Source organism: Chlorocebus sabaeus, chromosome 3 (assembly GCF_047675955.1).
Source record: "Chlorocebus sabaeus isolate Y175 chromosome 3, mChlSab1.0.hap1, whole genome shotgun sequence".
Taxonomy (NCBI): domain Eukaryota; kingdom Metazoa; phylum Chordata; class Mammalia; order Primates; family Cercopithecidae; genus Chlorocebus; species Chlorocebus sabaeus.
Genome location: NC_132906.1, coordinates 8,538,805 through 8,561,127, shown reverse-complemented (window position 1 = coordinate 8,561,127; position 22,323 = coordinate 8,538,805). Strand labels below are relative to the sequence as shown.

Sequence of the window (22,323 nt, the reverse complement as noted above, 5' to 3'; positions counted from 1 at the left end):
GGGAAGTGTCCCCAAGCCTGTGGTTTGCAAACTGTGTGCTGAGGCACCCTGGGCCACTGCAGCAAATCACAGGGCACTGCAGGGTTTCTTCTATTAGTACTCCCAAGGGAAACACACCGATGCTGCCTCCCTGGGGGATACCATGCGAACTCCTGGTTTGGGGGTTTCAGAGTTTTGACATTAGCTCAACATTAGCTCACACTTCATCCCCTTTGATGATATCATATCTTTGCAAAGCTGAGGTTTTGGCTGCTGCTGTGATAAAAAGTATGCAGTGAAAATCAGTGTGAACCAAGATACAAGGACAGCCTTATCCAATCCGATGCCAAGGTCTGAGAAGTTGTGTGCGGCCCAGTCACAAGCAAGTCATTGTGGCTCCTTAAGAATAAAACAAAAATATATTGTTTTCTTTCCATTTATGTTCAGTTTTTCAAACGGCCACAAAGTTGTTAGGACATACACACTTAAGTGGCTTAGACCTAACCCCTTAATAGAGCTGCGAGGTATTTATTTGGCCTTGAGACTGTGGAAAAAAAAGTTACTGAGACACTGTGGTCACTGTGAATTGAGAATTTTGGAACCTCTACCCTAGGCCTCTGAGTTGTCCCTGCAGTGTCATCAGGGACCATCTCCAAGGGTCTCTACCTCTACGAGGTGGAGGGCAGATTCCAGTAGGGGACAAGGCAAGATCTCCCAGCTGTCTCCACCTCCACATTCCCTGGGAACTGACCTGAAGGCCAGCAGAGGTGAAACCTGCTCTTTGGCAGCTTCGCTGAGGAGCAGAGGCCTCAGAGTCACCTCCAACTGAGGGCAGGCCCTAAAGCGGATGGGTGCAGAGGGGGGTCTTTGCAGTTCATCAGGTGAGGAAGGAGGAACTCCTTTTTGATAAAGCAGTTTCCATCAGTGTGGAAGGAGGCGGAAGGTCCTTTTAAAGGAACCATGGGAGTCATCGAGGAGGACAGCTCTCGCGTGTGTGTGCGTGTGTGTGTGTGTGTGCATGTGTGTACAATGTGTGCATGCACGGGAGGGCAGCCAATCACATGGGACCCATGGCTCCATGGGTGAACGGTGGTGAGTCCTTCCTTAGAGAAGAACGGAAACAGTCCCTGGCACTGGGCAGGGTCACCAGTGAGTGTACCAGGAGTTTCCCTTCAGGAAAAAGTGGGGGCCACTCTCAACACTGGTCTTTGAGGCCAGATGTGGGCATCTGGATCATGAGGGGTGGCCACACTGGTGAAGAAACTCAGATGGGGGCACAGAGGCTTCACCCACGGCGGCCTTGGCAATGAGGTCATCACTGGAGCTGTCCCTGTGAATGCCGCTTGGGGTGATACCCAACACACAGAAATTAGGCTCAATCTCCAGGAAAACAACAACAATGGCGAAAAGGAAGGATGAGACTTTTCCAGCAGGAGTCTGCGGGGCATGGGGCCACTTTCACCCCTCCCGCTCCTCCTTCCAGCCAGGTCAGACACGGCCCTCATGAACCTCAGCTTCCCAGGGCTCCTCACACCCCGCCTTTCCTAGCTGACTCTGTCGGAAGCAGCTTATAACCGGCGTCAAGCCCTGGGCTTCTCCTGGCCGGGGAGAAGTGGTGTCTGGGTGTAGGTGTCCCTGCAGCAGTAGCAGGGTCCTGCTGCTCCAGATCACACACCAGCGAGGCTGGGAAGGGGCCTGCTATTTGTTGTTTTCGCACAAGCACCTGCTGTCCTTAGAGAGGAGAAGAGACCACTGCAGACCTACTTTAACATTAAAAGAAGTCACAGAACTCACAGGGGAGAAAAAGAAAACATTTTAACGAAAGGAGAGAGGAATACAAAGGGTTGGGGAAGGCTATGCTTGGATCTCACTATTCTGTCCACTGCACACCTGAGGGCCTGTGGTCCCCGGGGAAGTCCAGCCTTCTGCCTATCTGCATGGCTGGCTATGTGCCAAGGACACCTGAGATTGCTCCAATCCCCTCACAGAGGAAGCCACACCTGCACATGGTGGCCTATTCCCAGAACCACACTAGATGGAGGAGAAGTGCTCACTGATAAAGACAATAGTGGGCAATGGGAACAGACCATGTGTATTTCAGCTTTGCTGACTGATTCCTGGGGAAAGAGAACAACAGATGGTCAAGAAGGAAAATGGGATCAAGCAATGAGAACATGGCAAATATCTAGTCCTATCCTTGACCTACAGTGAAAGCCACATCCCCAGGGTTTGGGGATCATTTTATTTGTAAGGTCTCTATGGTCCAGACTGAACCAAACCATTTCATCAGCCAAAGATTAGAAATTTCAACATGAACTCTCATATTTTTAATCCAACCAGATTTGTGTTTTTGACCTTGTTCTAGATCACAGAGTATTTCACAACGGGGTAGACAGTGACAGGAAGCCATGGAACCTCTGCGTCTTACAGACAGCACCTCACTTTATCAGAGGGGACCCAGATGGATCAATGCAGACTGGTGTATGAGCTGCCGTCTGCAAATAGCAGAGTCAAGGACTGATGAGTTCCACTGTGAACTGTTAGGAAGCTGTCTTTATAACAGCAGAGACGTGAAAATTATGGTTCCCTGCTAAGGCCGCAGCAGCCCACCACTGCGATGGGCAAGATACTTCATTCATCTAGGCAGGTTTGCACTGGCTTATTATAGGAGGTGTAATTGCTTTTGTTACACATTCATAGGAATCAGGAAAAGACATTCTTTATGCTCCTCATTTTCAATGCCCTACTTACCAACTTCATCCCTGATGTTTGCAAGTTCGACTGACAGCTCTTTTTCTTTCACAAGGGCACTTTCACTCTGAAAAAACAAAACGGATACCGAGAGTCCCCTAGTTTTATGCTAGATAAGCACTTTCACATGATTAATTAATGAATCATATTAAGCAAATATTTATAAGTCTAGTCCTTAAGGAGATAATTTTCACATTATACAAGCATATAAAAACTTACGAAGTCAAGTCTGACTCATTCATTTGTATCCCATTCAAATGGCAAAGCTAGCATTATAATATTAATAACACCCGTGGTTGTGCTTTTGTCTGGACTACACTCTTGTATATCATCCTGCAATAATTCTTTGCATATTTATGTCCCATGCATTAATCTATTGCCATATATTATTATACAGTGTTTATTATTATCACTACTATGAGATTTCCAACCATTAAAAAAGTCTGTGCCATATTTCTCTGAAGGCCAAATGCTTGTTTTACCAACTGTTTTTTACACTTACCCTTTTGTCCATACATGATTAGCTACTTAATCAATAATAAAGATCAGGACAGAAGGCTTAGCATGAAACACTTCTCTTTGTAATATGACCAACAACATTTAAGGTTTCCAAGTTTTTTGTTCCACTGTCAGCATCAATAGATGAAAAAAGAGGAAACCTTAAGCTTGAAATACCATTTAGTGCAAAAAATGCCACGTATAACTAAATGACTGCTAAGTTGTTTTCAACTCAAAGTAGGGAAGCAGTTGAAGATACGCTGAATTTGTAATCTGTGTTATTGAGTCACCATAAACAGCATATTATGATTTTATTACTCACAATTACCAGAAAAGATGTGCTACATAAATTCTCTTCAAGTTTGAGATACCAAAAATACAGGCCTTCAAAGAAAGTATCTGTCATTCTGTAGCATAGACTCTCAAAGCAAACTGATTTCCAGAGAGTGAATTTTGAGTAAAATGTGGACCAAATACCTAGCATGCATATCACTGGGGCCTTGAGAATGTTTTTTCTTCCTTAATAACCGTTGCCTTTGGTTTCGGCGCCTCTGAAGGACGTGTGCGGAATGTGACCAGACCGTTCTCACAATATTGTTTCCGGTGTGCTGTTTTGAGATGCGGGTAACAAGTGTGCTGCTTTGGGTTGGTGGGAGGGTCTTGGGTTATCCAGAGGGCATTTGCTAAACTGTGTCATCATATTCATCATGTCAAAAATAAAACCCTATTTTCTTTTTTTTTTTTTGAGACGGAGTCTCGCTCTGTCGCCCAGGCTGGAGTGCAGTGGCGTGATCTCGGCTCACTGCAAGCTCCGCCTCCCGGCAAAACCCTATTTTCATAATACACTGAGAGCTATTTTCATCACAGGAGTCAAAAATTATTAGCTAATAGGTTTCCTTAAGAAAATGTAGCAATAGATCTGCCCCTGAGGGAAATGGGCCCTGCTATAGTCTGAAGGTATGTGTTCCCCTAAATCCCCCTAATATTCATGTTGAAATCCTCACCTCCAAGCTGATGATATTAGGAGGTGGGGCTTCTGGGAAGTGATCAGGTCATGGGGGTGGAGCCCTCACGAATAAAATTAGAGGGATCCCAGGGAACTGTCTTGCCCTTTCCTCCATGTAAGGATACAGCCCAGGTTCTAATGTTTACAGGAAAGTGGCCAGCACCAGACACTGAATCTGTTGGAGCCTAGATCTTGGGCTTCCCAGCCTCCAGAATTGTAAGAAATAAATTTCTGTTATTTATAAACCACCTGGTTTATGATATTTTGTTATAGCATCCCAAAGAGACTAAGACAGACCCAACGGACACCTCCCATCTCATTTCTGAAGTTCTCTCCTTCCATCCCAGTCCATAGCATCCTTGTTTTCCCTGAATTTCAAAGCTAACAGTTACATCTGAGAGCATGTATTTTCTTGCCTAATCCTACCCTGTATCTCAATATTCCTACTCTAACGCCACACCCGCTATGCAGGGTTGTCATGAGCATTAAATTAATGTATGTGATGTAGTTAGTGTCCAGCACTTAGCAAGCTCATACAAGTGTAAGTTGTTACTATATTTCTCTTTCCTTGTATTTCATTTGCAACTGGATAAAATCCTATATATAACAGGTGCTTTTCCATATTAATTATCTAAATGCATTTCGAATTTCATATCAGTCTTATCCTTTTTTTTTTTTTTTTTTTCCCCTGAGACAAGATCTCGCTCCGTCACCTAGCCTGAAATGCAGTGGTGTGATCATGGCTCACTGCAACCTCCACCTCCCACGCTCAAGGTATCCTCACACCTCAGCCTCCCAAGTAGCAGGGACTACAGGTGCATGCCACCATGCCTAGCTAATTTTTTGTATTTTTAGTAGAGATGAGGTTTCACCATGTTGCTCAGGCTGGTCGCAAACTCCTGGGCTTAAGCAATCTGCCCAATCTATAGCTGCCACAGTACTGGGATTACAGGTGTGAGCCACCGTGCCTGGCCTTATGCTCTGTTTTTGTAAGAACCTTCTTGGTCTGCCTTGATTTTGCTTAATTTTCGATGTGATTCAGAGATTGGAGAAGCCAGAACAGGGAACATGTTCTAATCAGACAGACCACAGGGATCATATGCTCATTCTAACAGCAGCATAATATGGCCAGATGACAATCAATGTGTTCCTGTAGGTTAAGCAAATTTGGTATTTTGGAGAGCGCTAATTTCGGTATTGACCCTGAAATAACTTTAACCTAGTAGAAAAACTAACTTGCTTTTACTGTCAAGAATAATTTTGAATACTCACATTCTCTAATTCCTAAACACAGCCAGATAATTGAAATAGTATGCTTATCAGTCCAGAAATAGCATTACACAGCGTTCACTCTCAGAGCAATGAGAGTTGCAAAGACGTAGACTGGGCCAGGCAGCGAACAATCAGAACATAACAAAAACAACAAATGAACTCTAATTTCTAACTCAAAGCCAACATTTCCCTCAGCTCCCTGTCATGGCCCCTGCTGGACGTTAACAGAGTCATGCCCCAGGGATCTCTCACATCATAAAAGGTCAGTCCACACTCCCAGTCGCAGAAGAATCAGGCCTGTGGGGAAGGAGTGGCTGGAAGGCCCTGTGAGAGGGACAGGCCTCTTAGGTGTGGGGCCGACTATGAGGGAGACTGCTGATGAAGACCTTCAGACTTGAATCACTTTGCTGAAAGCTAATGCTGATACTTTGTGGCCAGGCCTTCCCCATCCATCTGTTGCTTTAAGAGGAACACAAATAAGATTGATGGAAACCAAGTGAGAACCGGGGGGGGAAAAAAAAAAAAAAGCAAGTAAAGAAAGGAAGGGGAGAGATAGGCAAGGAAGTGGAAAGGAAATAGAAGTGAGATTAGAGACCTTGTATCATCTCCATTTGGGGAAGCAGAGGCTGTTAAAACAGATCACGAAGACCCAGTGAAAATGACCTCGTCCACCCTTTTGCAAGTTCAGGCTCTAAAACCAGCCAGTTCCAAACTATAGTCATTAGATGGCTTACCAAGGAAGGGTTGGCTGCCAAAGATAAGCAACAAACCTGATGACTAAAATGTCAAGGAAAATAACTTAACTCTGGCAAGTTCTGGCTAAGTATTATTTACTAATTACCACAGGTGATTCATGCTGTCCAGCACTGAACACTCTCTGTAGTCCAGGCACAATGTCAAGTAAGCCCTTTATATCATTTACTCCTCGAGACACTGTCCAGAGCGTCCCGGGTTTTATTTCCCTTTATGGAGGAGGAAACTGGGGCTCCATGGTGAAGTGCCTGGCCCCTGCACAACCCACCAGGAAATGGCAAAGGCAAGAGTTTCCACCCAATGTCCACACTCTTCATCAAACATGAGCACACCAAGATTTCCCCTCCTAGCCATACTTAGATAGAAGCAACAAGATCCAAATTGCACTGAGCCTTGGCTTGGATCTGAGCACTTACTACCAAGAAGCTTTTCATGTCTGACTGGGAGAGAGGCAGGGTCCGCTCCTGACTACTCTGTCTCCACGGAACAATGCCCTGGCTGCATTCACATCCCACTCCACAGCCTGAACTGCCTGTCTCTGTCCTGGATGTGGATTCGTGAGTTGCACGTTAGTCTGTTTGCAGCGTCTGGACCCATTTCGCCATAGCCTACTTGGGCTATAACTTCTGAGAGAGTTTAGTTTTCCCCACCAGCTTCTAGAAGGATGCTGTCTTATGACCTCTGAATATGTTGCTGCTGAAGATGCTGGCACAGCTCAGCTCTGGCTCGCTAAGGTCAGCCTGTGCAGCTTGGCGACAGCCCTTCTTCCCTAAGTGCTTGTTTTTGAAAGGATATCAACTCTTCTAATTTATGAATTCTCTGCATAGAGTAAGTTACTTTTTGCTTTCTGCAAGCCAAACCAGAATGACGTAGTGCTACCCTGCAATGAAATGAGTCAATAGCTGTGACTGCAGGAACACCGTTCCTTAGGCAAGAGTGAACTTAAAGGAATCTTCCATTCACTGTTCTTTGCCTCAAAAAGTTATTCCTCCATCCATCATGGTTCAACAGAATCCAGTGTGATCTTGCAAGGCCCATAGGTTCTGTTGAACACCGAGGACTCCCTTGGAAAGGATCTCAAGTCTCTAATCCCCTCTGCTGCCCAAACTATGCCTGGTCTGGGTGATGACACCGTGGGTTGACTGAAATATGAGCAAGGCCTCCTCTGAGGGCCCAGGGTTAGATCAGTGCCTCTCTAAACAGGGGATGAGTGGAAAATTCCCAACGAGTGCCAAGTACATGAGCTCCTGTTTTCACTCAAGAGGGCTAAAAATAGAACTCAGCGTTAATCATCCAAACTGTCCTGGTGATATAGTCCAGAAATTGCAAAGCCTAACAAGGCCATCCCTCTAAAATTTCTGTTTATTCTATGACAGGCTTAACTGGAAGTTGACACTTTAAGAACATTTATCTAAGCCCCAAACCAGCAGCTGTGTCTTCTTAGCTACCTCTTTTATTTGGTCATGTACCGCTCTCCTTTGCACGCTGCGTTCTCCATTCATTCTGGCGTGGTCTATCTCTTTATTCATAGATGAAATGCAAGACAAGCTACTCCCATGAAACATCCAGCTCACTCCCTGTACGTCTTGCCCTAAACATACCCCTGCAAATCTGCTACAGTGAAGCCTCCACTTCTTTTTAGACATGGCTCCCCATCTAAGACTTTTCACAAACTCGCGGGGATACTGCCTTTCACTTTTCCTTGCTAGAGCAGCCTTGCAGAGCAGACAACCCACTAATCATCCCATTAACCTCAAGCAATCAGATGTGTGGCCAAAGTCCAGGCAAGCCTGCCATACTCTGTTATTTTAACATGTGTGCTCAATGGGCATTATCTCTTCCGATGGTTGGTGCTACCCCGTGAAGCTGGTGGTAATGGGAAGTGAAAACGCCTGTCCTTGTTAGCATCATCTGTGTGATTCTATGCTTGCGTATCAGCCACCTGTGCCACTCCTCAAATTAGAAACCAACAGAACAGCTATTTACTACTAAAACTGAATGCTGGGTAAATTTGAGGTACTTTTACCCCAGTTCATCCAGAAATAGGAAATGTACACCAAATAACACATACTCACTGAGTGCCTACTATGTGCCTGGCAGACATTTGTGCTCTCAAGAAGCTTGACTTCCAGAGAGTCAGTAAATGGATGAACAATTACAGAACACTGTGGTCTAACCCAGCAGGGCAAGGCTGTCTTGGAGATTTAAACTGAGAGCAGCAGGATATGCAGAGAGCACCCCAGGCAAAACAGCATCTGGGACTTTTTGGGAACTTTGGTCAGCCCATCAGACAGGCCCCCTTTTCCCTCTAACATTCTGCCTCTGGTCTATGAAATTCCTGGCAGGAACTCTTGGTTGGCTACAGGTGTACTGAGGACAATTTCATAAAACTCACTGCAGATTTTCATCAGCTCCTTGTTCCCCACCTGATTTTTTTTTTTTGAGACAGAGTCTCACTTTGTCACCCAGGCTGGAGTGCAGTGGTGCGATCTTGGCTCACCGCAACCTCCGCCTCCCAGGTTCACGCCATTCTCCTGCCTCAGCCTCCTGAGTAGCTGGGACTACAGGCGCCCGCCACCACACCCGGCTAGTTTTTTTTTGTATTTTTTAGTAGAGACGGGGTTTCATCGTGTTAGCCAGGATGGTCTCAATCTCCTGACCTCGTGATCCGCCCATCTCGGCCTCCCAAAGTGCTGGGATTACAGGCGTGAGCCACCAAGCCCGGCCCTTGATTTTTTTTTAAAAAAGAAAACACATATATATGTTAATTTAAAAATACATATGTAAGCCCAAAGACTCCCAGCTAATCTTTCCTATATTTTTAGCCTGCTCTGAAATCCGTGCAGATCAGGAAAATCCAACCCTGTGAGCTGGGCCATTTTTTTTTCCCAAGCTAAACAATCGAACCACAACAGGAAATTAAATAAGAGATCTATAGAATTCAGGTATTTGAGGAAACATCCAGATCTGTTAAAATTGTGAATTAAAAAAATTCAAATATGACATGCATGCACACTAACTTGCAAAAAGTTTAAAGCTTTTCTCACGTTTCTGAGAAACATGATTGCTTTTTACCCAGGGCTCCATGAGTTTAAATCAGGGTTTAAAATCAACAGGGTAGAACTTCATCTTCAAAGGAAAACACTCTCTTTTGTATTTCAAAATGAACCAGCTGCAAGGTTACAGCAACAAAACACAAGTATCTGACTTGTTTTCATACCACCTCTTGTGGCTATCGCACTCACTTTCAATACTAATATTACGAAGATTGCCCAGATCCATAACATATAATAGCTCTGTGCAAAAATCCCATGGGAGGTGGACTGACCTTTTGTTTTTCATTTCAGTTATTATAGCTTTAAGGCGGCACTGATACTATGCCTTGAGTTAATCAATAAGTATTATTTCTTTCACATATAATTAACACTAGGGCCTCTGTGTTTTTGTATAATGATCTGCTTTTCTGCTGTGAAATGAAATTTCATATAGGCTTGTCAGAAACAAAGTATCCTTCCCATTTAATACTCTTCAATACATTTCAGTGCCTACTCGTATGAAAAACGAGCAGAGTCATACCATATATTAGAAAAAATCAACATGACTACAAATGCATAATTTCAGCCTTTGCCTTTGTGCATGTGGGGAAGAGACACTGGGTAAAAAGACATCTAGCTTTCCCAAGAGGCTGTAGTTAATAAGGGAATATCACACCATACCTGGATTACTAACGAACAATGGGAAAGGACAGAGATTAATGGGGCCAAGGAGAAGAAATGCTGATCCAAAGAAGTCATGCTGGGAAATTCTGGTCCCAGAGTAAGTGCAGCAGAAAGGAGAATTAGCCAGTTGCCTGCGTTTTAACCCATTTGTGTATCACTTAAGAAGTTTCTTGACCTTTCTGGATTCTATCTTCCTCTAATAACCCTCCCAAATGTATTACTGTCAGAGCACCTGCGCATACCTGGGAGGAACAGTGAGGTGCCTCTCCCCACTCCCACCCCTGCCAAGAATTTAGAGACAAGGTAAGTAAGACGAGTCTCTGAGATTAGAATCAACACATAAAAGGCTAGGGTAGAGATATGCAAATGAACCCCTAAAGGGACAGGACCATACCTAAACCAGCAAGTCTTGCTGTCGGACTGAATCTGTAACACGATGTGAGGAATAACAGGTCCATTACAAGAGGAGTTGGACAGTGAAGGGAGCTTAGGAAAGGGAGTCTCCAGGGCCAGGAACATTTCAGGGGAGCAGGGATATGGGAGATGAACCTAGTAGGCTCTGAGGCCACTGGATTCTTATAGAACAACTCGCTGGCTCAGATTCCATTCTCATCAAGGTTTCTTATGAGCTAGACTTTTGACTCTAAAAAGAAATAATATGTTTATCAGGCTTGTTATCGTTTGCTTGCCAGTTATATTTCATTATTTCATATGGTTAAAAAGGACGCTTGTATTCTAGTTTATACGTCTATCATTTATTCCTCTTAATAACTCAACAATTCTAACCACCATCAATTCAGGAAGGCTATGGATAAGGAGTTTCTGTGCACATAGAGCTCCTGGCTTCATCCTGGACCAGGTTGAGTCCGCAGGTGAATGGGCCCTTTGGAATCCATCTGGGTCATACCATTCCTTTCAAATACCTGTATACAAGTCTTTCCACAGACTGCATCTCTGCTCAAAAGCCCAAGATAGATCCCTACTTTTTATTTAGCTCAAGTTTAAAAACCTGAGTCTTTGGCCAGGCATGGTGGCTCACACCTATTATCCCACCATTTTGGGTGGCCAAGGTGGGTGGACTGCTTGAGCCCAAAAGTTTGAGACAAGCTTGGGCAATATAGCAAGACCCCAGCTCTGCCCAAAAAAAAAAAAAAAAAAAAAATAGTTGAGCGTGGTGGTGCACGCCTGTGGTCCCAGCTACTTGGGAAGCTGAGGTGAGAAGATTGTTTGAGTCTGGGAGTTCAAGTTTATAGTGAACCATGATCACACCACTGCACTCCAGACTGGGTGACAGAGGGAGACCCTGTCTCAAATAAAACAAAAAACAAATCAACCAACAAAAAACCTGGGTCTGGATTTCAGGCTGGAAATTTCCCCACACTCCCTATGCACCGTATCTCCCACTGTGTTCACCATGAGATTGCCCCTCTCAGGTTTCATAAAATGAGGCTAAAAGACTTCTCCTTACGTGTTCCTCGCTTGGAATACATTCTTTCTCTTTAGTTTAATAAAATTCTACCCCATTCTTCAAAGTGTAATTCATGTTCCCCTTTTTCCAAGAAACCTTGCCTACGGTTCTAGACTGACTTCTCCTTTCACTACATTCCAGAAACAGGTATGGTCAGTACCACATAATTTTCACTTAATTATACTCCAGTCTTGTGCTAATGTTTAATTGTTCTGTGTGTGTTACTGTTGCCTACCCACTTGTAAGTTCTCTGCAAAAGGTAGAAATAGAATGAAACCACTTATCAGTAAGCTACATAAGGGCCGGCGATGCCTTTTAAGAATTATTTGATGGTCCTAATAGTAACTAGGCACAGAGTAAACCAGTAATAAATATTTCCAATGGATAGGTCTTTATAAGTTGGCAATACATAAGCACAAACAGCTTTTAAACGATTTGTTCATTTAACAGTTTTTTCATTATATACTCTAGGCAAGATTCCAGTTTCCCCTAATAAATTCATGCTAAATAAGCATCCTCATATTCACAGTTTTTAGTTGATATTCAGTTTTTAGTCGGATCTCTGAAACTGATTACTTTGAAAGTATCTTTAATTGTCTCACCATGTTTTCCAGAACAGCTTTAGCTGCACTATGATCAAACTGTTAAATTGTTTTGATTTCTCAAAATGAAGTTTGCTATTTTGATCTATATGAAGTTCTGAGGAAATGGTTATTGTTTTAAGGTTTATGAAGCTAGGTCAAGGTAATCAGAAACAACTCTGTCAACAATTTTACCAGGCCTCTTTTAAACTGTATCAACCTCATTGGGGTTGTTAGAGTTGATTAACAGATTGAAGAACTTTGTTGTGGGATTTGGGAATTCTGATTCCTAGAGTTTGAAGTTGGAATGGAATCCTATCATGCTCCTGGTACACAATACCTGTCCCAATAGGTAACTATCAATTAAATAAATGATTTTGGCCTACTGCCTGTGAAATTATTCTGCAAAATAGGCAACTACATAAAACAATGTGTTTTTTAATTTAAAAAGAAAGTCCTCAATTCATTTAAAGAGCACCTACGAAAATATACGTATAAAACTTCAAATGGGAATACTATTCTGAAATATAGCAAAGAAAAGACAAGAAATGTAGGTGTGAACATAATGAAAAAGCTGGTAAAGGCAGTGTAAGTTTTAAAGTTTTCACCAGTAAAAAATAATTTGTATTGAACTGGAAGTTTCAAAACTAAAACACTGGAAAATTACTCAAACATCATACTGCTAGAGAGATGAAATAACATTAAATTATGTTCCAAAATCTCTGAATTCAAGAATGACATAGGGATAATCATTTCCAAGAACTTGATTTAAACAAAATAGGGAAACAAGATTCCCTTTGAAACATATTTTCTCAAACCAAAAGGCCTCCATATTACAGCCTCTATTTCTAAAACTTTTGTATTAGGATTTAGAAATATGAAACTTATAATATTGTTTTACATGTAGCAAATCTTTCCCTTTTATTATAACTACTGTTGTAAGGCTTCAATACTCTTTTGTGACCACTTCGCAAAAGGTTTAATCACTTCAATGTTAGATGTGCAGACAACTGAGCGCAAATGCTTTATAGTTCTTTTTGTTAAAAGCACATAAACGTGTATATAAATATTTTAGCTCATACGGTAGCAAAGCCAAATCCACTGAGGTGGTTATTTCTATTGGAGCAAAACTAGTAAGTGACTTTTAAGGTATCAGTTTAATTTTCCTAGGTGGTAAGTAACCCTACTTTAGGTCAAAGTTCATAAGCAGACTGGTAACTAATATGCTTCCAAGTGACTGCTTTTTGATGAGCGTGTATATTAAGCCACATATTTTCCTTCTCCTGGTCACATACTACATCTCAAGCAATCTAGATAGCTGATGCCCACATGGGTAGGAAGAAGGCAATTTCAACAATTCAATTGTGAAGTCCCATTTCATGCATCTTGGAGAAACCTAAATATGCATGACAATAAAATATCTCACAGAGACGAGAGTTATTGCCAACAGATTTCTAGTAATGAAATTAAAAGCATATCCTAATCCCTCTGCTAGCTCACAAGAGTAGGCAAATGTCAAAAGCAAAGAAAGGCTTTGTGTTGGAATTGCTATATAATTCTCATGCATACTCTATTTTCAGTTCCCTGGCTGTGAATTTTTCTCCAGTGAAGACTTGAACACACCCTCAACTTCTCTGGCTTTTTAAGTTTTCACCTCTATGTTTATTCATCTCTCTGTGATGCAAAGAAGTACAGAGAGAACAACGATACTGTGCGCTTTCTTCTCTGATGTGAAGAATATAAATTACAAGAATGAGTGCTGTTTTGAAAAAAGAGTGGTAAACTTTCAAAGTTAGCCCTTGGCGAAGAAAAACACGCCTAACTAATCTGAATTCCCCAGCGGAACGTCTTAGGTTTCATAGGTACATTAAAATGCATTGAGAATATTCCGAAGATCTCTTGGCAGTTTTGATTTCAAGATGTTGGAGCAGAATCCTACTATTTCAGGCAAATGCAACAGTTACATTTGAGACTGCAGGAATACAGAATTATGTAAGGCACTGCAGAGTATGTGAGACCAAATGTTTCTGTGAACACTACTCACAATTCAGCATATTGGAACGAGTAAAGAGAGCCTCCTGTTCACCAACAAAGCGCACACGCATGCTAGGGGCACAGGCACCGAGGTGGCTGGCTCACGGCTTTCTCTCTGCCCTTGCAAAGGAGGAGGGGGAAGAAGAGAGAGGGAAGGCAAAGTACCGTCTTGTCCAGGCACTGAAGGCAGTTATAAGGCTTGCAGCAGCAATGGCCCATCCCGGCAGGCTGGCAGGCAAGGGGACCTCCTTCATTCAACGTGTCAGCGGGCAACTCCTAAGCCGAGGTACTGGCACACACGAAAGGGGCGCGCCGCTGGGAGCTGTCACAACTTCCATGTGGTCCCCTCCGCTACCTTATTTCTCCTAAACTTCAGGAATCCAGGAGGCACAGGAATGAGAGGAGGAGGAGGAGAGCAGGGCGGCAGCGATCAGATCTTGCTGCTGCGGGAGGGAGGGCAGGCGGGAGCCAGGAAGGGAGGGGACAGGCAGGAGGGAGGGTCACTTTGCCACTGGAATCCTCAGGGTGAGGCAAATCAATAGTCGCATAACCACAGGGCATTTACCAATGCCGGCTCCCTGAAAGGACAGCCTGCTCTCCGCCGGGTGCGCGGCCGCTCCCAGCCCTCCCCTGGCGGGGATGCGCCTCCGCACCGCGCAGACACGCCTGGAGAGGACGCAGGAAGCACAAAAGGCGAGCCTGGGCTTCAGGGCACTGCCTGGGGACGCCCGAAAGGGCTGCCAGCGCTTGGCTCTGCTGCAATCCTAGCTCCTAGTTTTCTGGGAAGTAAAAATATTTATAAACGTGATGTATATGGCCTCTCCTCCCATGGAACTCTTCTCAGAACATTTGTTGCTAATGGGAACCACCAATTTCTCATTTTCTAATTTGCATGCCATGAACAAATTTTTTGCCTTATTTGATGAAATCTTCATATTTAAAATATAACTGTGAAGTCGCTTGCCTAGGCTGACATACACACACCATTCAACTGGCTTGAGTAATTAAAATTGGGGTTTGGGGTAGGTATTTCTCCTAGGCAAACTGGCATAAAAGCCTTAAAGGACTTGATCTTTCTAGTTTTTCACACAGTTAAAAATCAGAAAGGGAAAGCATCAGGGAGCAAAAGTTTGTTTTTTTTTTTCTTTCTCAAAAAAGACTTGGTATTTAAAAATATATTTATGTAATCCTGAAAGTAAAAGAAGCAAATATTTACATGATTGATTTTATATGCCCTGATACCCCTCAGAGGAGAAATCTTGACATTTCTCATGTTTAGAAATATACAATTACGTTTTTGCCCACTAAACTGCCTAAGGCTGTAAACAGACAATAGTTGTTAAAACTAGATGATTTTACTAACTTAACTGAGATTTTCCAAGCAGATTTTAATTAAGTAGTATAGGCTCGGAGAAAGGCAAGTACTTAGTGATCAAATAGGAACAGACTGGAATGTTTGCCTTAGACTTGAAAGAATAAATGGAAACCTTTCTTTCAAGCTAGCAGGTAAATTAGCATAATCCTTCAGGAAGGCGATTTGGCTGTACCTATCAAAATATTAAATGTACACACGCCTTGACCCAACATTTGCACGTCTATGCTATAATAATACATACATATACAAGCATGTATGCATAAGGATCTTCAATTAGGCATCGCTGGTAACAGCACAAAAATGGGGAATATTTTAGATTTTCAATGCCTTTCTATTATATGGAAAGATGATATACATTGTTGACTGAGAAAGCAAACTTTTATAAAAAGCAAAGCAAACATACACATGTGCATATGTTTGGAGTAAAGCTTTGGAAAGAGTCACACATTCATGTAACAGTAGCCAATCCTTGAGGAATGGGAACCAGGAGGGAGTGAATGTCCACTTTTTACCCTCTCATGAGCATGTTTTATTTTTACTGTTTTAAAACAGTGTGCCAGGGAAAAGGCAGGGCCCCCCATCTGGGCTCTGTGATGTGAGGTCCAGAGCTGCCTCCCGCTCACTCAGGCTAATGCTCTTTGGCAATGAGCTTGCGGAGACCTCTCAGAGGGAAAGAAGCTCACAGTACCTTAAGCTCGAACCTGTGCTGAAAGCTGTTCCTAGGGCTTTTGAAATCGGTGAGAAAAACTTTATGTTGCAAAAAGTGGTGGCTTAGTATACTCCGACGCTCACAGCAGCATTATTCACAATAGCCAAAAGGTGGAAGCAACCAGAATGTCTACCAACAGATGAATGGCTAAACTTAATGTGGTGTATGCATGCAGTGGAACGCTAGTCAGCCTTAAAAAGGAAGGAAATTCTGACAGGTGCCACATAACATGCCTAACTAATCTGACAGGTGCTACAAAACATGCCTAACTAATCTAAATTCATCTTAGGATGAATGAAACTTGAGGATATCATGTTAAGTGAAATAAGCCAGTCACAAAAGTACAAATACTATATGATTCCACTTATATGAAGTACCTAGAGTGGTCGAGTTCACAGAGACAGAAAGTGGAATGGTGGTTGCCAGGGGCTGGAGGCAGGGAGAAGTAGGGAATGGCTGAATGAATACAGAGTTTTAGTCTTAGAAGATGAAGAGTTCTGGATTCACACTACAATGCGAATATACAGACTGTTCCCCACTTATGATGGTTCCATTTATGACTTCCACTTTACGACGACGTGACACATTCAGAAGACTCCTTGACTTACCATGGAGCTATAGCAGGATAAACCCCTGGTAAATTGAAAATACCGTTAAGTTGAAAGTGCACTGTCGTAACCCCGTTGTAAGCTGAGGATCATGTGTACTTAACGATAAACTGTACACTAAAAAATAGTTAAGATGGGGAATTTTTTGTTATATTTTATCACAGGTTTTTTTTTTTTTTTTTTTTTTGAGATGGAGTCTCACTCTGTCACCCAGGCTGGAGTGCAGTGGCGCGATCTCGGCTCACTGCAAGCTCCGCCTCCCAGGTTCACGCCATTCTCCTGCCTCAGCCTCCCGAGTAGCTGGGACTACAGGCACCCGCCACCACGCCCGGCTAATTTTTTGTAGTTCTAGTAGAGACAGGGTTTCACTGTGTTAGCCAGGATGGTCTTGATCTCCTGACCTCATGATCTGCCTGCCTCGGCCTCCCAAAGTGCTAGGATTACTGGCGTGAGCCACCGCGCACAGGTTTTCTAAAAGAGAAGTGGTAGCTTGCATTTACCTGGAGGCAAGAGTTCCTGAGCTGCAGGTATGGATTAAATCAAGACAGAGCAAAGCCCTATTGTGGACAGAGCCAGGCGGGGTGGGAAGGCCGCAAAGCTATGCACCCTACATTGATTTAAAGAATGCTTTCTTCCAGCTCAGTTGTCTTCCTGAAGATAGGTCCTCTTAGGAAACAGTTTTATTCTAAATTAGAGGTTAGAGTGCACCATACTAGAAAATTACTTCGTATTCTTAGGAGATGTACGAGAGCTCTTGCTAACCAGTTGCTCCCAGGAGATTAGTGTGAGACTGGAGGATCTACACAGAGGCGGTTTTCAGCTTCTCTTCTTGGGCACAGAGGGCACTGAAGGGCACGGCACTTCCGTAGTCCAGTCTTTCCTACATTGTTGAAATCGCACATGTACTATGATCTCAGTGCACATGACCTAGATTTTGAGAAATGTATTCATGTTCTAGAATTGTGCCTTGTTTAGTTTACATGTTACAAAAATTTCAAACATATTGAAAAATAGAGCTAAATACCAAAGGTCTTCACATCCCTATTTCCAGGTTCAACAGTCATCAAAGCTGTGGGCACACTTGTTTCATCTATCATTTTTTGTTTTTATTTTTTTACTTTTTCTTCATATACCCATCACCCCACTTCAGCAATTACCAAGACTGTTACCTTATTCTCACTTGTGCCTTGTCTTTCTTTTTTCTTTGTTAAAGTATTTCTTTCCTTTTTTTTTTTTTTCCTGTTTTTTTATTTGTTTTTTTGTTGAGACAGAGTCTCACTCTGTCACCCAGGCTGGAGTGCAGTGGTGCCATCTCAGCTCAATGCAAACTCCACCTCCCAGGTTCAAGCAATTCTACGGTTTCAGCCTCCCAAGTAGCTGGGATTACAGGTGTGGGCCATCACGCCTAGCTAATTTTTGTACTTTAGTAGAGACGGGGTTTCACTGTGTTGGCCAGGCTGGTCTCAAACTCCTGACCTCAAGTGATTTGCCTGCCTTGGCCTCCCAAAGTGCTGGGATTACAGGTGTGAGCCGCTGCTGCACCCGGTCTGTTATAATATTTCTATGGTAAAGTATTTCTAAGCAAAACCCTACATGCTTTAGTATGCATTGCTAAAAATTATGAACATTTTCTTACATAACCACAATGCCATTAAAACAATAAAAGTGACAATAATTCCTTGGTATCCAATACCCAGCTCATAAAAAAATTTTGCTGGTTTCTAAAAAAAAAAAAAAAATTTTTTTCTGGTTTCTTTGTTTGAATCAGGATTCAAACTAGGTCCATGTATTACATCAGCTTTTAAGTATCTTCGGTCTCCTATGAAGAGCAATCCCCACCCCTCCTCTCCTTTCACTGCCATGCCACTGACTTGCTCAGAAACTGGGTCAGCCACCCTGTCGAATGTCCTACATGCTGGAGGTGCCTCTTTGTTTCTTTGTAATGTCACTTCACCTGTTCCTGCATCCCTTTAAGTGAAATTTAGCTCTCAAATCTGGGTTAGATTCAAGTTCAGTTTTGGGGATAACATCTCAGAGGTGACGCTGTGCGCTTCATGTTGCATTCCGTCGGGAAGCACACCACGTCTGGGTGTTCCAATTTTAGTGAGCTACAGTGGATCAGGATGTGATAGCCTCATCTCCATTGTAAAGTTTCCCATCAGCCTTTTATATAATGGATTCATTTGTTAATAATTATTACCTGAATCAATTATTTCACTGGGGACTGCAACATAATGTTCTCGTTATTTTGGTCTTTGTGCATTTATTAGATGGAATTTTTATATAAAAAAAGAATTTTTCTTCAACTGGGGTGACTTTCTTTGATATACATTTTTAATTGATACATATTTATACATATTTATGGGGTACATGTTATATTTTCACACATGCATACAATAAGGAATAATCAAATCAGGGTAATTAGGACATCCATCACTCCAAACATTTATCATTTCCTTGTGTTAGGAACATTCCAAATCTTATCTTGCAGCTATTTTGAAATATACAATACATTATTGTTAGCCGGGTATGGTGGCTCACACCTATGATCCCAGCACTTATGGGGGCCAAGGCGGGCAGATCACTTTGAGGTCAGGAATTTGAGACCAGCCTAGCCAACATGGTGAAGCCCCACCTCTACTAAAAAAAAAAAACCAAAAAACAAAAAAAAGAAAAATTAGCTGGGCATGTGGTAGGCACCTGTAATCCCAGGTATTCAGGAGGCTGAGGCAGGAGAATCCCTTGAACCCGGGAGCCACAGGTTGCAGTGAGCTGAGATTGTATCACCGCATTCTAGCCTGGGCAACAAAAGCGAGACTCCATCTCAAAAAAAAAATACAAAAAACAAAAAAAAACCTGTTAATTATAGTCACCCACTGTGCTATCGAACACTAGAACTTATTCTAACTAACTATATGTTTGTACAACTAGGGCAATTTTAATTTCCTGCAATACAGTTTGTACAGGAAGGACAGGATAAATGCCTAATCATTACCTTTTAAGTGCCAATTTCCTGAATAAAGACTTGGTGTGGAAATGGTACCCAGTAAGGCTGTTGTTGAGATGTTTCCTCTCACCTTTTAGAAACATCATTATAAACTCATGTTTTTACTTCGACACACACAATATGTTTGAGTCCACTGCACTAATTACCGTTTTTAGATGCTCAGTGTATCCCCGCTTTGGCCTGCAGCCCTTCTTTTTGGCCCCTCTGTCCTTCTGGCACACCTCACTTGTCTACCTTCCTTGCTTCCTGACACAAGATATCCTAGGCTCATCTCGTGTATTTCCTCCTCCAGTTGTGGAGTCATCTATCCGTGCTAAGAGCCCTAGTTCCGTCTAGCTGGGAATGACAATTAGGTACCACAAGCAATGGGTGCTGTTTCTTGTCTTTTGAGAGCCACATGAAGCGAGCGAGATTTCCTTTGAAGGAAGTAAGGCTTCCCACAGACAAAATGTCCTTTGAAGAAGTCACTGAAGAAATCAGCATGTGGCCTTGGGCTGGGGTGAGAAGGAAGCAACTCCTTCTCTTGGAGCTTTCAGAGGCTGGGGCCTAAATTCTAGGTAAAGCAAAAACGCTCAGAGAAATTCATTTTGAGGGAGATAAACTGGTCCTGATAATATGGCAGCTGGCTACAGGCCAGATAGGGAGGTCCCCTCTGAATAAAAATTCTCCAGGGACTCACCCCAATGCTTGGATACCTGAAGAAAGAATAAACTTAAAGGCAAACACAATGAAGGTTTAGACTGTTGTAATTTGTCATAAAAATAAACCATGGGCCGGGTGCAGTGACTCACGCCTGTAATCCCAGCACTTCGGGAGGCCAAGGCAGGTATCACCTGAGGTCAGGAGTTCGAGACCAGCCTGGCCAACGTGGTGAAACCCTGTCTCTACTAAAAATTGTAATCCCAGTTACCCGGGAGGCTGAGGCAGGAGAATCGCTTGAACCCAGGAGGCAGAGATTGCAGTGAGCTGAGATCATGCCACTTCACTCCAGCCCTGGCAACAGAGCGAGACACTGTCTCAAAAAAAAAAAAAAAGAAAAGAAAAGAAAAGAAAAAAAAACCATGATCTCACAGGCTTATGAAATTTGGGACATTTTGGCTCCCAATATTTAAAAAAGTTTGAGGTGATTTTTACTCCTGGCATATTTTCTTGCATTGAAGTAGCAACAAACATTTAGAAAAGTCATAGGAAAGCCATAGGTGGGTCTCCTTGGAGAAAACTTTATGAACACTGTGTTCTGGAGCAATAACTAATGATAAGCATTACCTGGTCGACAATAGATGCCCGGCCCTGTGCTTACGGCTTGCGCACTGTATCTCACGTAACTCTCACAAAACTGTGAGATAAGCACTATTATCATCTCCATTTTACAGATGAGTAAATGAGGCTCTGAGGTTGCACAACCTGTCAGGTGTACATAAAGCCAGGAAGTGATTATGTGGGGTCATGAACTCAAGTCTAACTCTAAAGCTTATGTCTTAAGCCACTGTGCTTTACTAACCGCATTGTAATTTGGAAGCCTTTCATCTACAAGGCCTATAGAACTTCAGGCTTGTGTGATGACCTGGATAAGGAATCTAGGCATAGGAAAATGTAAAAGGAAATTCAAACATATAAATGGAATTGCCCCACATTTCTCTATCTTACAGCAAGAGCCTCTATTTCAATGCTTTATAAAAAGTACATTTACAAACAAATATACAAACAACTTAAAAACTGACATAGTAGAAACATGCAGGTCAATGTTAAAATGTTCAATTTTATTAGTTCTATTTCTCTGTCTTCCTTAAACTTGGAATTCCTTTCCCTCCCTGTCCTTTGTCATGCTAGTCAGGCTCAAGTTTCCTTGGCTTAAACTCTGCTCCCCAGTACTCCTTAGCACCACCTCGCCTCCTCCAGGGCTCTGCCCAACCCTCCAATTTGGAGTGAATTCCCTCTTTCTCTGGGATTTCATGCATTCCATATGCTCTTGCCCCAGGATTTCCTGCCCGATATCATAATAATTGTTTACCTTTGTCTTCTACAAAGTGTCACAGCCTCCTTGCTATGCCACACTCATGTTTACACCCAGGACACCTGGAATCTGCCTCGAAGATAGGTCTCCATGAACATTTCCTAGGGCAATGCAGGATAGGACCTTGAAGGAGTCAAAGCCAAAGGTAGCTCTGTGGCAGAGGCATTCTGGTGTTCTATGCAGTTTGTGAACCTTGGTACCATTTGCAGGAGGTCAAAGAGTTAAAAACTATATCGCAGTCTCACTATTTATTTCAAGAGAAAACCATGAAAAATGATCATGAAAGAGTCTCTTACAGATTGCCAAGGCAACCATCTGTTTATTTGGGTTCCTCCATCCAGACCCCTCCTTTTTCCATGCATCTAAAGTATGAGCAGGAGCTCTAGGGCTGGATCTTAGCAAAGGGGACTGCCAGGGCCAGGAAAATATGCGTAGCTTTTACCAAACACAATCCATCTAGATTTTAAAGAGGTGAGAATAGGCTGCAGAGGGAAAATAGAAAACAGAAATCTTTAAACTGGGAATGACGGGTGGTTATGATCATCCACA

The 22,323-nt window shown here is 42.8% G+C and overlaps 1 protein-coding gene across 8 annotated transcripts in view; it reads right to left on the bottom strand.

Moving 5' to 3' along the window:
• The window catches only part of MTUS2 (microtubule associated scaffold protein 2), a 636,712-nt gene that overhangs the window by 64,813 nt on the left and 549,576 nt on the right, over positions 1-22,323 (bottom strand). For 7 of the 8 annotated variants that reach the window (XM_037986864.2, XM_037986863.2, XM_073013118.1 and 4 more), the window contains one exon: positions 2,731-2,797. In XM_037986864.2, the coding sequence (XP_037842792.2) occupies positions 2,731-2,797 (67 nt within the window). Of the gene's footprint in view, positions 1-2,730; positions 2,798-14,226; positions 14,653-22,323 lie in introns of those variants that run through there. The other variant, XM_007960041.3, reaches the window with a different exon arrangement.